The sequence below is a fragment of the Schistocerca americana genome, chromosome 3, assembly GCF_021461395.2.
Source record: "Schistocerca americana isolate TAMUIC-IGC-003095 chromosome 3, iqSchAmer2.1, whole genome shotgun sequence".
NCBI classification, from domain to species: Eukaryota; Metazoa; Arthropoda; class Insecta; order Orthoptera; family Acrididae; genus Schistocerca; species Schistocerca americana.
The window spans coordinates 933366231-933382265 of NC_060121.1; the positions used below are offsets into that span (position 1 = coordinate 933366231).

The following is a 16035-nucleotide window of genomic DNA, read 5'->3' on the forward strand; positions in this document are numbered from 1 at the left end:
TCAAGACGTACATATTTGCACTTGACAATGAGAAAAATTTCTCGAAATGCGTCATGCTAAGCATGAAAAAAAGTGTAACCAGTGCAGTATTCCATTACTTAAATAATGAGTGACAGCTAAAAGCTTTCAAAAACATCTATTATGACATATGAAATTGAGTCAAACATTCCTACTTCCCAGACAGTTATAAGTTCAAGTTACATCAACAGTTTTTATTAGATAATAAACCTTCATTATATAATAAACAAGTCCCTGAAAAGTCTTTGGATGCCTGTTATGTACAGGGTTATTACAAATGATTGAAGCGATTTCACAGCTCTACAATAACTTTATTATTTGAGATATTTTCACAATGCTTTGCACACACATACAAAAACTCAAAAAGTTTTTTTAGGCATTCACAAATGTTCGATATGTGCTCCTTTAGTGATTCGGCAGACATCAAGCCGATAATCAAGTTCCTCCCACACTCGGCGCAGCATGTCCCCATCAATGAGTTCGAAAGCATCGTTGATGCGAGCTCGCAGTTCTGGCACGTTTCTTGGTAGAGGAGGTTTAAACACTGAATCTTTCACATAACCCCACAGAAAGAAATCACATGGGGTTAAGTCGGGAGAGAGTGGAGGCCATGACGTGAATTGCTGATCATGATCTCCACCACGACCGATCCATCGGTTTTCCAATCTCCTGTTTAAGAAATGCCAAACATCATGATGGAAGTGCGGTGGAGCACCATCCTGCTGAAAGATGAAGTCGGCGCTGTCGGTCTCCAGTTGTGGCATGAGCCAATTTTCCAGCATGTTCAGACACACGTGCCCTGTGACTTTTTTTTTTTTTTTTTTTTTAAAAAAAAAAAAAGAAGAAAAAGGGGCCGTAAACTTTAAACCGTGAGATTGCACAAAACACGTTAACTTTTGGTGAATTGTGAATTTGCTGCATGGATGCATGAGGATTCTCTACCGCCCAGATTCACACATTGTGTCTGTTCACTTCAACATTAAGAAAAAATGTTGCTTCATCACTGAAAACAAGTTTCGCACTGAACGCATCCTCTTCCATGAGCTGTTGCAACCGCACCGAAAATTCAAAGCGTTTGACTTTGTCATCAGGTGTCAGGACTTGTAGCAATTGGAAACGGTAAGGCTTCTGCTTTAGCCTTTTCCGTAAGATTTTCCAAACCGTCGGCTGTGGTACGTTTAGCTCCCTGCTTGCTTTATTTGTCGACTTCCGCGGGCTACGCGTGAAACTTGCCCGCATGCGTTCAACCGTTTCTTCGCTCACTGCAGGCTGACCCGTTGATTTCCCCTTACAGAGGCATCCAGAAGCTTTAAACTGTGCATACCATCGCCGAATCAAGTTAGCAGTTGGTGGATCTTTGTTGAACTTCGTCCTGAAGTGTCGTTGCACTGTTATGACTGACTGATGTGAGTGCATTTCAAGCACGACATACGCTTTCTCGGCTCCTGTCGCCATTTTGTCTCACTGTGCTCTCGAGCGCTCTGGCGGCAGAAACCTGAAGTGCGGCTTCAGCCGAACAAAACTTTATGAGTTTTTCTACGTATCTGTAGTGTGTTGTCACCATATGTCAATGAATGGAGCTACAGTGAATTTATGAAATCGCTTCAATCATTTGTAATAGCCCTGTACATATATGATACATAAAGTGCAAGGAGGTATCCTATACACAAATTTTACAGCATAAATCATTATTTCCCAAATTTTACATTTTCCCGCATTTTACACCATTTTTCTGAAGTCCCTTGAAAAGTGTAAAAGTGGGGTTTCACTGTATCATTGTTAAGGAATAGGTCCGTAGACTAAATTCAACAGCTGGCAATAAAATTCGCACAAAAGCAGTGATGATGTGTAAAAAATGAATTTGCGAACTTGAAAGAGTAGCAAAACAGTTGTGGTCTTAAAGCCTGTTTTATCTGCCAGTTGTTGTAACCGTTCATGCGGAACACAGCCTGTATGCCGGGAAAACCTCAGATCACACAAACCTTTTTATAATTAAAGACTATTGTCTTTACATGTACAACACTTTTGCTACTCTTTCAAGTTTGCAAATTCATTCATATATGTACACAACAGGCATCAAAAGACTTTTCAGGGACTTGTTTATTATATAATGAAGGTTTATTATCTAATAAAAACTGTTGATGTAACTTGAACTGATAACTGTCTGGGAAGTAGGAATGTTTGACTCAATTTCATATGTCATAATAGATGTTTTTGAAAGTCTGTAGCTGTCATTCGATATTTAAATAATGGAATACTGCACTGGTTACACTTTTTTTCATGCTTAGCATGACGCATTTCGAGAAATTTTTCTCGTTGTCAAGTGCAAATATGTACGTAAGTATTTTGTGTGATGTTTGAATATGTGTTATTCTGCGTCTCTTGCTCTGTAGTTGCCCTTTTGAAGTTTTCGGGTACTGTGCCTCATCAGTTATGCACAAGACCACACACACACAAACAATCACTCATGTTGTTTGTTTGTGTAAAATTGCAAAAAAATACATATGTAAATACTGCACTTGACAATCAGAATAAATTCTTGAAACACATTTTGCTCAGCATGAATAAAATACACAAGTGGCACTGTTTTTAAACTAAAAACATTTGAGCATTGCAAAGTGAATGACGGTGTTAACTAGCGCTCCAAGCGGCATATGCTGAAACAAGCTAAATATGGTTTGACAAAGGTATCATGATGATTACAACAATCACAAAATGGTTGCGATTGGTCACAATATCTTCATTCGAATGAACCTAGTTACTCCCATCAGCCAGCACGCCAAGTAGAGCTTGGCAGTGGCGGGAGATACGGCATGAATTGTTCAAACTATTACGCATTTACCGGTTCAAATCTTTTAAGTGGAGTGTTGTGGTGTCAAGAAACTGAACCACATAAAATTTGTAAATATCACTGGATGGCCAATATCATGACAGTGTTATGTTTTCTCCACAGGCATTTTTTTGTAATACGTAAAGCGTGGGAAAATTATAAATATGCTGAAGCAATATCAGGTGCAAATTAACATTGTGGTCATAGGAAATTTGATGGCACCAATAAAAAAATGTCGTAAACGGCAGGAAAACGTTAATTCCAGAAACGTAAACGTGGGGTTATACTGTTAATTTGTCAGTTTTAATCATTACTTCTGTTCGGCTACAGGTTTATCATTTTTAGTCACTAAACTTCAATCACTGTTCAGTCAACAAAGAATACTGGTAATCAAATGCTATGTGAAATGAACATTTTGTGTGTAATTATCATGCCCAACCCAAAAAATCATGCTGTATCATATTCTGATCTCTACCAGGCTCGTTTTTGATTGATACTGACGTTAACAAAACTATGAATTTAAATTGTTGCTCACACTAATTTGTGGACAAAGAATTCCAAATTTTGGAACAATGTGTTAGCAAACGAAACTTTCTGGCAGATTAAAACTGTGTGCCGGACTGAGACTCGAACTCTGGACCTTTGCCTTTCGCGAGCAAGTGCTCTACCTACTGAGCTACCCAAGCGCGCACTCCGCTGCAGAGTGAAAATCTCATTCTGGAATGTGTTAGCAGTACCACTTGAAATGAAGCTTGGTTTGTTTAAAGTAAAAATTTACTGTTTTTCTGTGTGTAATACTGACTGTGTGTATATATGTGATTGATGAAATTAATCGATGTTTCGTACAGTCCCACTTCAAACCTTGAGCATGAGTCAGATGCATCAGCCACATGGTGCACCATCCATGTACCAAATTAGAGTTTTTTACTGTCTGGTCCACCATCAACTGTCGAGTGTGCTGATTAACAGGATCACAGTCAAGACACCACCATTCTGGCAGCAAAACTAAGTCTTGTGGTCTGCACTGCTAGAGAGTCAGTTTGTGCTTGTTCACATCACCACTGATGAAACCAAGTAAAGTTACCCTGTTGCTGTATTAAACAAATACATGACTATGGAAGTACAGGACACTACAGCTCCTTCCAGTACCGTGGAAGTAATTCCCTGATATCTTAACACATGTCCTGTCAGTCTGTCCTCCTCCTTGTCAGTGTTTTCCATATCTTCCTTTCTTTGTTGATTCTGCAGGAAATCTCCTAATTCCTAATCTTACCAGTCCACCTAATTTTTTCCAACCTTCTACAGCACAACATCTCAAATGCTTCGATTCTCTTTGTTTTCTGGTTTTATCACAGTCCATGATTCACTGTGCTCCAAAACTACGTTCTCCGAAATTTCTCTCCCAAATTAAATCCTATATTTGATACTAGCAGACTACTTTCAACCATGAATACCCTCTCTGCCCGTGCTTGTCTGTTTTTTAGGTCCTACTTGCTTCATCCTCCATTGCTTCCCAGATAACAGAATTCCTTAATTTTGTCTACTTCGTGGTCACCAATCTGATGTTAAGTTCATAGTTATTCCCATTTCTGCTACTCATTACTTTTTTCTTTCTTCAGTTTGCTCTCAATCCATATGCTGTGTTCATTAGATTGTTCATTCCATTTAACAATTTCTGTAATAACTCTTCACTTGTACTGAGGATTGCAGTTTCATCAGTGAACGTTATCATTGATTCTTTCATCCTGGACTTTAATCACACTCTTGAACCCTTCTTTTGTTTCTGTCATTGCTTCTTCAACGTATAGACTGAACAGTAAGGGAGGGAGAGAAGCTCCATCACTGTCTTGCAACCATTTTAATCTGTACACTTTATTCTAGGTCTTCCACTCTTACTGTTCCCTCTTAGTTATTGCACATATTGTGTATTATCTGTCTTTCCCTGGAGATTACTCCTGTTTTTCCCATTGAAAAATCCTATGAACATGCCTTATTTTTCTTAAATATTACTTCTACTCTCAAGTGCAACATCGGAACTCTATCTCTGATGCCTTTACCTTTCCAAAAGTCAAACTGATTGTTGCAACTTCCTGGCAGATTAAAACTGTGTGTCGGGCCGAGACTTGAACTCGGGACCTCTGCCTTTCGCGGGCACATGCTCTACCGACTGAGCTACCCAAGCATGACTCACGCCCCATCCTTACAGCTTTAATTCCACCAGTACCACATCTCCTACCTTGCAAACTTCACAGAAGCTCTCCTGCGAGCCTTGCAGAACTAGCACTCCTGTAAGAAAGGATATTGCAGAGACATGGCTTAGCCACAGCCTGGGGGATGTTTCTAGAAACTGACTGTTGTTTAATAGATACTCATTTTTCCCATTCTTCTATGTATTATTCTTGTCAGAAATTGGATGCAGGAATTTTTAAGCTGACTGTGCAATAATTCTCATAGTTATCACCTTTTGCTATCTCCGGGATTGTGTTGGTGACATTGTCCTGAAAGTCTGATGGTACGTCTCCAGCCTCATAGGATCTACACAGCAATGTAAATAGTAGTTTGGTTACCATTGCCCCCCCTCCCCCAATTATTTGTAAATTTCCAGAGAAATACTATCTATCCCTTCTGTCTATTGCAGTATTCATTGCTGCAGTGTCTACAGCCTTAAAAAGAATTTCAAATCCACCTTATCATTCCTTTGTATGTCCTACTTGCTTCATCCCCCATGTGTTATTTTGCTCCTCAGGTAACAGAATTCCTTAACTTCATCTACTTTGTCTACTACTTATCTTGTCCGATGCAGCCCCCAACAATTTTTCATGAGTAGACTTTTTATCTAGCTAATTAAATAATTTTATCATTTTTCAGTATCTTAGTAAGGTTTTTCTGGACGATTCTCTCAAACTTCAGTCTGCTACTTACCATTACTAAAATGTGATCTGACTATATCTCCTCCTGGGTTCACCTTACTATCCAAGATCCGATTTCAGAATATTTGTCTGACCATAATGTAACCCATCTGGAATCTTCCTAGTACTATGAATGCTCAAATCTACTCCACCATAAAGTATGTCTTGTGCCAGTGGCAACCTTAGACACACAACTTGCTTCTCATGTTAGTCAACATCACATCCTCTAGTCCTGGTAGTTGGCAACTTTTTGTCACCGGAGTTCTACATCAAACATCAAGAAATTTTTTTACAATATTCAGGTTTGTACAGTGGGTTGAACACTTCAGTTTTCCTTAGAATAGATGGTGAAAGGTAAACAATACACACTTTTAACATACTACACGGACTGCATCATCAATGGGAACCTAGGCACTGAAGCCTTCTTGATGCTTCTTATTGTTACAAGTAATTTCAGACACCCAAGTGATAACTCTTACCACACAATATATTTATTTCCCATCTCATCTTTACTGTCTTAATTTCCACAAATCTCCTCTTTTACTTCATCACCTGTGCTCCTGTAATTTTACTTTTATTTGCTCTTCTGTAAATTGTGTTAATGGGGATGATAATAACAGTAAATCTTTTCAAATCAGCAGTAGATTGGTTACTACTGGGATACTGGCAACTGCTTGTGACTGAAAAACTGCAAGCTGAGGCCAGGATGTTTCACATTGACAAAGGTAGCTGGGTTTTGGGAACTGATAATCATGTGCTGAGCAGATTATGAGCCTCAAGCCCACACTTTCATATCTACAACTCAAGAACAGGGAATCTGAGGTGACCATTGTCAATTTCAGGAAGGGGTATGAGTCAATTGCCTGAACCACTCTATTTCAAATCCATGAAGAGTTTGGCTAATACAACAACACATAACCGATATACCAACAAACTCTGGCCAACACCACCTCCAACCTAAGCTTCAGAGGAGGCATCTGATGCCTTTGAAATCAGGGCAGGAGTGAGAAAAGGAGATAACTATTACCTCTCTTCTTCAACTGTGTTTAAGGAAAAGAACATTCGGGAATGGTGGGCAGAAATGAACAATTCAGGAGTGGAGAATGGGGTAACGTTAGGTTACAAGTATATGAATATTACAATCAAGTGTCTAGCATTTGCAGATCATTTAGTGATCTTTTCACACTCCATAGATGCAGCAGCAAAACAACTTAAACAACTGCACAGACAAGCAGCAAAGGCTGTATTTCAAATCTCCTTTGAGTAGACTCACTTTATGATGCACATAAAATTAGTGCTAAGAGAACATTATGTTGAACTCGGAAAAATCAAGCAGAAATAAAACTTTAAATACATAGGTCAATGGATACAGCCAAACCTATCAGAGAAAGAATGGGTTTTTGCCCTAAATGAGTGCCCTTTCCTCAAAGATACACCGTATTCTCAAAAAACACTGTGTTAAGGTGATCTTAGGGCCTCCCACGAAGATTGCAGTTTTACTCGGCTCTGTAAAGGATGATTTACTGTTTGTAAGGTGGGTGTGTATCAGATTCCTTGTGGAAATTGTGAGAAGACATACATAGATCAAACAACACACAGCGTTCACGAGAGATGTGTGGAACATCGAAGACACACATGCTTATCACAGCCAGACAAGTCAGCTGTGGCCGAACACTGGTACTGATACAGGACATTCCGTGAACTACAATGATGTGAAGATTCTAACATCCACCTATTCCTTTTGGGATTCTGTCTTCAAGGAAGCTAATAATTTAATAAATAGAGGTAATGGTTTTAATTTGAACAAAGCATGGAATCCGGCTCGTGGGATAATTAAACTGCAGAGAAGTCCAGAATGAGATTTTCACTCAGCAGCAGAGTGTGTGCTGATATGAAACTTCTTGGCAGATTAAAACTATGTGCCAGACCAAGACTCGAACTCGAGACCTTTGCCTTTCGCGGGCAAGTGCTCACAAACTGTCCTCACAGCTTCAATTCTGCCAGTACCTCATATCCTACCTTCCAAACTTCACAGAAGCTCTTCTGCGAACCTTGCAGAACTAGCACTCCTGGAAGAAAGGATACTGAGGAGACATGGCTTAGATGTGTGGAACATCGAAGACACACATGCTTATCACAGCCAGACAAGTCAGCTATGGCCAAACACTGTACTCATACAGGACATTCCATGAACTACTGGGAGATGTTTCCAGAATGAGATTTTCACTCTGCAGCAGTGTGTGTGCTGATATGAAACTTCCTGGCAGATTAAAACTGTGTGCCAGACCTAGACTCGAACTTGGGACCTTTGCCTTTCACGGGCAAGTTACAGAGAAGTCATCACGGTGTCATCACTGCCAAACATGCATCGATATGCGAATCAAAAGTCTGTACGCCTTCGCTACGGCGGCACGTGTGTAAGCGTACCTCTTTGCTGCCAACCAGTGTCTGCAACTCGCAAGTGCATACCACCACAGTGGGCCATAAAAGGCCATGCATGGCACCTTGTTCTCAGTCTTGTGACTTACACTGAGGACAGCTGGATGATATGTGGCCGAAATATCAGTGGAAGAAATTTTATTTGTGCGGCTGCATGTCCAAAACTAATGAACTAGAAAAAGAAACCTTCGTGTCAAGCATTAACAAAATGGAAATGGCGTATTAAGAAACAGAAGGCATCTACAATGAGAGGCTGATATCCTTAAATGCCGTAATTAAAGACTACTGCACTCTTATTTGACCAGAGTTTCTGTATGTGGCAGAGACTCTTACAATGAACAGGAAAAGTCTAATGGAGTAAAATGCAGTCAAAGAATGAAAGATTTTGAGAAAAATCCTCAATCCCATCAAAGAAAATAGTAAGAACAGAAGGCATTTCAACTATGAATTATAAAAGCACACGGAGAAGTGGCACGATTTGGAAATGAAGGATTGCCTTTCATGGTCACTGAAATGAATGAGCCCAGAAAGCGTATCTAAAACTATATTGGCCTACTTTCAAGAAACCACAAGGGCATAGTTAACAGAAGTTAAAAAAGATCTACAAGAACTTGAAACTTCTCCTAAAGATGTCTATGAGCGTGACCCACTTAATAAAAACTACAAACACACAAAAAATTGCTCTGAGCACTATGGGACTTAACTTCTGAGGTCATCAGTCCCCCAGAACTTAGAACTAATTAAACCTAACTAACCTAAGGACATCGCACACATCCATGCCCCGAGGCAGGATTCGAACCTGCGACCATAGCGGTCGCGCGGTTCCAGACTATAGCGCCTAGAACCGCTCGGCCACACAAACACACAAAAGTTTGCAGGAAAAGCCAAGGCTAAAGACATGGAAGGCGTGGAGAAAAGAAAGAAAGAACAACAGTTTAAAGTAATGCAAGAGCACTGGGTGTCAGTTACGGTTCGGAAAAAGAGGCAGCTGAATTGATGTAGTCCCTAGTTGACTGAAATGAAGAAGGAAGAAGAAAATACGTCCAGATGCCTGGACATGCACTCCCAGTTCACCATTAAAATTACTTTTTCCTTTTAATTTCTTACACTATACTCTCCATATCCCCTTCTTCTTTTCATAGCATTATGAGGCTGTGTGGGCCTTAGCCTCTTCCCAAGTTTCCACGATTATGCCTTCTTCAGTCTGGTTCATTGCCACAAACAAACTACTTTTTTCTCCCATTATGTTCCTCTGGTTAACATTTTACTACATTTCAACTGTCCTTATGTCATAGCACAGAGTGGTTATGTATCAACTGAAGATCTACTGCAATGAATAAAATATGGATGATTATTTATTAATTACAAATATCTGAAATGAGGTTTGTTGGAACCTTGCTAACAAATGTACAAATGGAGAGGAAATGTAAATCTCTAGTTTTTTCAAGCTCTAATAGATTTTATAATGAGCACAAACAAATAGGGAGAAGTAAACTAAATGCAGGTATAGTCGGTTGAAAGGTGACAGCGCAGAGAACATGGAGGTTCAGGAAAGCCTCTGGGAATTACAATGGAATATATGGAGATTCTGATTTAGCAACAATGAGTTGCATGGAAGAGCTAGGACAAGGACGAGAAAACTGTGGTGTCACCGCAAGACACCACACTTGCTAGGTGGTAGCTTAAATCGGCCGCGGTCCATTTAGTACATGTCGGACCCGCGTGTCGCCACTGTGTGATCGCAGACCGAGCGCCACCACAAGGCAGGTCTCGAGATACGGACTAGCACTCGCCCCAGTTGTACGATGACTTTGCTAGCGACTACACTGACGAAGCCTTTCTCTCATTTGCCGAGAGACAGTTAGAATAGCCTTCAGCTAAGTCCATGACTACGACCTAGCAAGGGGCCATTAACCGTATCTGAAGATAGTCTTATTTGTATTATCAAGAGCGATGTACCACAAGGATGGAATAAAGTTAAGTATTCGAGGAGCTGCATACTTTTCTTATTAGCATTCACTACTTATCCTGTTCCAGAATTCACGCCCGCCTGCGTTAGATAGCGTGCATTTCGGCCTCCTCTATCTACAAGGTGTTGGCACATTTGCCAACACATCAAAAACTTTAAACAAATTACAAGCTGCATACAGGAACACAAAATTTCTTTTCTTCTCTCTCTCTCTTTTTAATAGTAAAAAGAGAAGATTAGGAGTTACTGAATTGGGACGAGGAGAGAGAAATAAACAAAATAATTTTGAACTTATACGAAAATACCAACAAGAGACAGATATCAATAAATACGATAGTGCCAAGCAAGGTAATATCCACTGTATTGTAGAGCTTCCACTGTGACCAGGAACACTTTGAGTGAAGCTGTTGTCATGTCAATGGAACAAATGAAACATTTGTCACACATCCACTGGTACACGACACCGCTTCTTTCATTAACATAACTCTTTCCTTGAAAAACTATGTCTTTGACTGGATGAGATTACGATAGGTAGTGGTGCAAGTTGAGTCAGTACATAGGGAAAGTTTCACAGCACTCCACAATGAGATAGCAACGTGTCAATGAGACGCACAGAATCTGAATTAGAATGGGCTGGAAGGCTGCCCGAAAGCTGTTCTGGATGGTTTGTGAAAACTTATTTATAAAATGGACCTTGTTTAAGGCATGTCATCTGCATTCATACTCTGCAAACAACCATGAAGTGCATGGTAGAGGGTACATCCCATTGCACCAGTTCTTAGAGTTTCTTCCCATTCCATTCACGTAAGGTGTGCTGACTGCGTGGCTCTGTGCGTACTATAATTATTGTAATCTTGTCCTCACAATCCCTATATAAGCAATATGTAGGGGGTTGTAGTATATTCCTAGAGTCATTGTTACGTCTATCTTCAATAGTCTGCCAGTTCAGTTTCTTCAGTATCTCTATTACACTCTCCCATGGATTAAACAAAACTGTGACCATTTCTGTTGCCCTCTCTATATACATTCAATATCCCTTGTTAGACCTATTTGATACAGATACCACACACTGAGCAATATTCTAGAATGGGTCACAACAAGTGATTTGTAAGCAATCCCCTTTGTAGACTGATTTATCCAGTATTCTAGCAATAAACTAAAGTCCACCACCTGCTTTGCCCAACACTGAGCCTATGTGATCATTCCATTTCATATCCCTACAAAGTGTTACACTGGGCAGGTATTTGTAGGAGTTGGCCGATTTGAACTGTGACCCATTGATACTATAAGCAAAGGATGCCAATTTTTTTTGTTCTGTGATGTGCACAATTTTACATTCCTGGACATTTAAAGCAAGTTGACAATCTTTGCACCACTTTAATATCTTATCAAGGTCTGACTGATTATTTATGCAGCTTCCTTCAGACAATACTTCTTTACAGATAACTCATCATCTGCAAAAAGCCTGAGGATACTACTAATATTGTCCATAAGAACATTAATATACAACATGAACAGCAAGGGTCCTAACACACTTCCTTAGAGCACACCCGAAGTTACTTCTACATCTGACGGAAGACTCTCCATTCTAATAACATGCTGTGTCCTCCCCACCAAAAAGCCCTCAGTCTAGTCACAAATTTCACTTTATACCCGATACGGTCGAACTTTTGACAGTGAGCGTAGGTGAGGTACTGAGTCAAATGCTTATTAAAAATCAAGAAATACTGCATCTACCTGACTGCCTTGATCCAAAGCTTTCAGTATGCCATGTGAGAAAAGTGCAAGCTCAGTTTCACATGATCAATGTTTTCGGAATCCATGTTGGTGGGCATGGAGGAGGCACAGTGTTCGAGGTACAACATTACGCCTGAGCTCAGAATATGTTCTAAGTTTCTACAATAAATCGATGACAAGGATATTGGGTGAGAGTTTTGTGAATCACTTCTACTACCTTTCTTGTAGATGGGTGTGATCTGTGCTTTCTTCTAACTATTGGGAATGTTTTTTTTGTTCGAGGATTATAGTTACAAGAGGCGTTAACTCAGAGCAAATTCAGTATAGAATTTGATACGGATTCCATCGGGCCCAGCAGCTATGTTCAATTTTAACAATTTCAGCTGTTTCTCAATACCCTGATATTAATACTGATTTAATTCATGTTTTCAATGGTACAAGGATTAAATTGGGGCATTTCTCTTGGGTTTTCCTTTGCACAGGAACACTTCAAAATACGATTAAGCATTTCAGCTTTTGCTTTGCTACCCTCAATTTCAGTTCCTGCCTCATTTGTTAGGGACTGGGCACTAACTTTGGCACCACTAACAGCCCTTGCATACAACCAGGACTTCTTTGCGTTTTATGGAAAATCATTTGACAATACTCTGCTACGGTAGTCACTGATGACTTCACACACTGCTCTCTTGACAGCCAAATGTGTTTCATTCGGCAACCCTCTGTCTATAGTCCTAGTCTTTGTTTTACACATATTATGCAGTAATCTCTATTTCTTTAGAAGTTTCTTTACAGTGACTGTCGTCAGGAAATCTTAGCTCCAGCAGAAGAATACACTCCACAATACAATGAATTATTGGTGGCCAAAGCTTATTTTCAACCAAATTTTTATCTTGGTACTGTATACAATTAACCCATGTTTCCAACTCATACATATATTACATATTATAGAAACTAAACCTTAAAAACTAAATAATGTACTCACCTGGTGGACCCTGTATTAGACACACTTTTGGTTCCTGATGTCTACAAACTTCTGCACACTTTAGAATAATCTCTGCCTGCTTCTCATTTAAGTTTTCCTGTAGAAAGAAAGAAAACTCTATAATGTTTAAGCGATAAAGCTAATATACTTATGTCCAGCATATGTAATATTTCTTTATGTATATGCTCTTAGAACTGCCTAAATGTAATTTCCCACATGTAAGCAACTGCTAAACTTCACTATAAGAAGGCTGACTCCACAGACTCCAGTAGCTATCAGCCAGTCTCTTTCCTTGTGTCAATATTAAACATTTTTGAGAAGGTATTCGAGGGTTGGCACTCACCTGTGCAACAATGGAATACTTAGCTCATTACAGCTTGAGTATCAAAAGTGCTACAATTCATATGTTTACTGAGTACATGATAAAGAGTATTTAAGGATAAAATGTTAGCAGATAGAATCTTTTGCAGCTTATCAAAGCACCTGACTGTGTTCAATAAATAAAAGTTCCATTTTTGTGGAATACATGATCCAGTATATGTCTTGTTTGGTCCCTAGTTAAGAAATATAATGAAGAAAGTTACACTACGTTACTTCAATCATTTGAAGAACACCACATCATCTGCACAGGGAGAAATTACAACAGGTCTTACAATGCTGCAATTAAAATTTTTGATAACTTACCCAGTCATATAAAATGTCTGACGTATAGCAAAGTATTTTACACAACAAAGTCACTTGCGTAAAACTGGTTGTAATACAATGCAGCTTCTTTCTCTTCTCAAAAACAAAAATCACGCTGACAGGACATGGATTTCAGACAATTTAAGAAATTCAAGTACAATGCTGAAGTGCTGCACTTCAAAACTGGTAAACTTGATCATTAATGCATTTTCATGGAAACAACTTTGAAGGCAATAGTAGTGGTAGGATCCTGGTACAATGTTAGAAGCATAGAGGGTGGAGGTGAGAGGGAGGAGGGGTGAGGAAGAGAAAGCAGGAAGAAAAGAAAGGCAGTGGGGATACAGAGATGATTAAAAATCTTAAATATTTTGTGTAACTCATTAACAACTCTTGGCAACTTATCTTTTTGGCTTAGTTCTGTTACACGGGTCATAAACAACACTGGTGGAATAAAACCTAAGGGCATGGTTTCAACGGTATCTCACTTAAAATGCCATGTACTGCTGCACTATGATACTACTCGAGGGCATTTTACAAACAAAATTCACTTACTTAGTTCGCAGGTAGTGGAGTAGTGGCAACAACAAATGCAGAAACAATAACAACATAAAATAAACATATTAACAGAATCTTCGGTTGGTTCTTGGTAGAACAACAAGAACTGGTGATTTTCATTTATTATAAAATAAACAAATTACATATGAAAACTAACTTCATTGTTTATTTTATTCTAAGATATATCACTTTTCTAAAAAGATAAAATCACCTTTGTCCACAATTTATTCCCTTCAACATGTGGTAAGTGATAGTCTCTTAAATTAGGACTCAAGATATGTCGGCACAAAGGTGATTTAGGCACTACTGCCAAAGCCTGGAACTGTCTCAAGTCAGACCGAAGGTATGAAATTATCTGCAAAAATAAATTATTCCTCATTAGTTAATGAAGTATTAAACATCTTTACCAAAAGCAGAAAGATAAAGTAATTCTAATTACCTTTATTCTTAAGTTTGTGCCTGTTTTATAGGCTCTTGCTTTCACAAGTAGCCTGAGAATCAGCCTCACTTCCTGCTGTGTTTGCTGTGACTGGAATGAAGTCTCTGTTTGAAAATGAAGGAATTGGAAATAAGTAAAATAACTAGTGAAAAACAAAAGAGGATTTAAAAAAATGCCAAATGTTATTTGTACTAGTATCACCACCATCCACTCAGTGAACTCACAAATTTTCTTTGTTTATATCTTTATATGTTATGAGAATTCCATTAGCAAGAGGATATTACCTATACAACTCTTGTGCATAATATTACCATTAAGTACATTTTACGTATAATAATTCTCAATCAATAACAACTGAACGTGCTTTTATTAATGTGCTTGGAATGTCACAAAACAGTTGCAAATAACATTTACAAGCCAATAGGCGAAATAAAATTCCAAATTAATTTTTATTTCAGATTTTTCAAATACAATTAGTTCTGATGTGGCTCATCTATGAAGAGGAAAGTTAGAAGAGCTGTAAGAGGGCCAGGCCATGGCATTTAAAGTGAAGAAATATAATCTTCAGCACTCAGGATGGCTTTCTTTTTAACAAGTTGTGGTATGTAATCTTCAATATTCATGATGTTTCCCTTTTTTTTCGATATGTTTAACAATTGTTTTGTAAAAAGCTTCAGTGTATCAACTTGATATGTAGGAATGAATGCATGATTATGTGGTCAACACTAAGAGTAGCATTCTTGCTGTCAGGATTTCAAATGCAGAAGAAAAGGGAAGGTTTTGCTAAGTACCTATAAAAAGAATAAAAAGGAGTTGAACAAGGTGATGCTGTTTCCACAGTGCTTTTCAATGTGACCATAGAAGCATTATAAGAAAACTCCAAATACCTGAACACACAGGTATAAGGACAACACAATTGGCATGGAAAGTGTGAAAATATCCAAGATCAGAAAATAAAAAAACGTCGTATTTACTGCATGTGATACATCTCGAAGTAGGACCTATGCACATCGAGTGCAAGGAAGAGTGCCAGCCACACACACACACACACACACACACACACACACACACACACACAAACACACACACACACACACACACACACACACACACAAAACGGGAAATTTAGAACGCTCCTCTCCTGATCTGTATACTTTGTGTTCGAGGTTAGGCAGGGTTATTTTGTCAATTAGTTTTCAAAACAAAATTGGAAAAAGAATATGCACACTGTGTTTCAAATATTGTTACTTCTTTGCTGTTGTTGTTGGTAAAAGGTGGATATGATGCGAGTTATTCACTGCAAAACATTCTATATGGGCAGGCCCAACTTCGAGATACATCACATGCAAAGGGTCACACACAAGAACTCTGTAATATTTTATTTCAAAAACAACATACTACCAGGAATTTTTTGAACAACACTGACCTTTAATTAATGTTATTGGACTAAAGTATTGTTTACAAATTATTTTA

The 16035-nt window shown here is 38.8% G+C and overlaps 1 protein-coding gene across 1 annotated transcript in view; it reads right to left on the reverse strand.

The window, feature by feature from the left end:
* The window catches only part of LOC124605297, a 242634-nt gene that overhangs the window by 80832 nt on the left and 145767 nt on the right, over nt 1–16035 (reverse strand). The window contains exons 10-12 of the mRNA XM_047136878.1: nt 14563–14666; nt 14335–14478; nt 12885–12981 (exon numbers count right to left, since the gene is read on the reverse strand). Of these exons, the coding sequence (XP_046992834.1) occupies nt 12885–12981; nt 14335–14478; nt 14563–14666 (345 nt within the window). The remainder of the gene's footprint in view (nt 1–12884; nt 12982–14334; nt 14479–14562; nt 14667–16035) is intronic.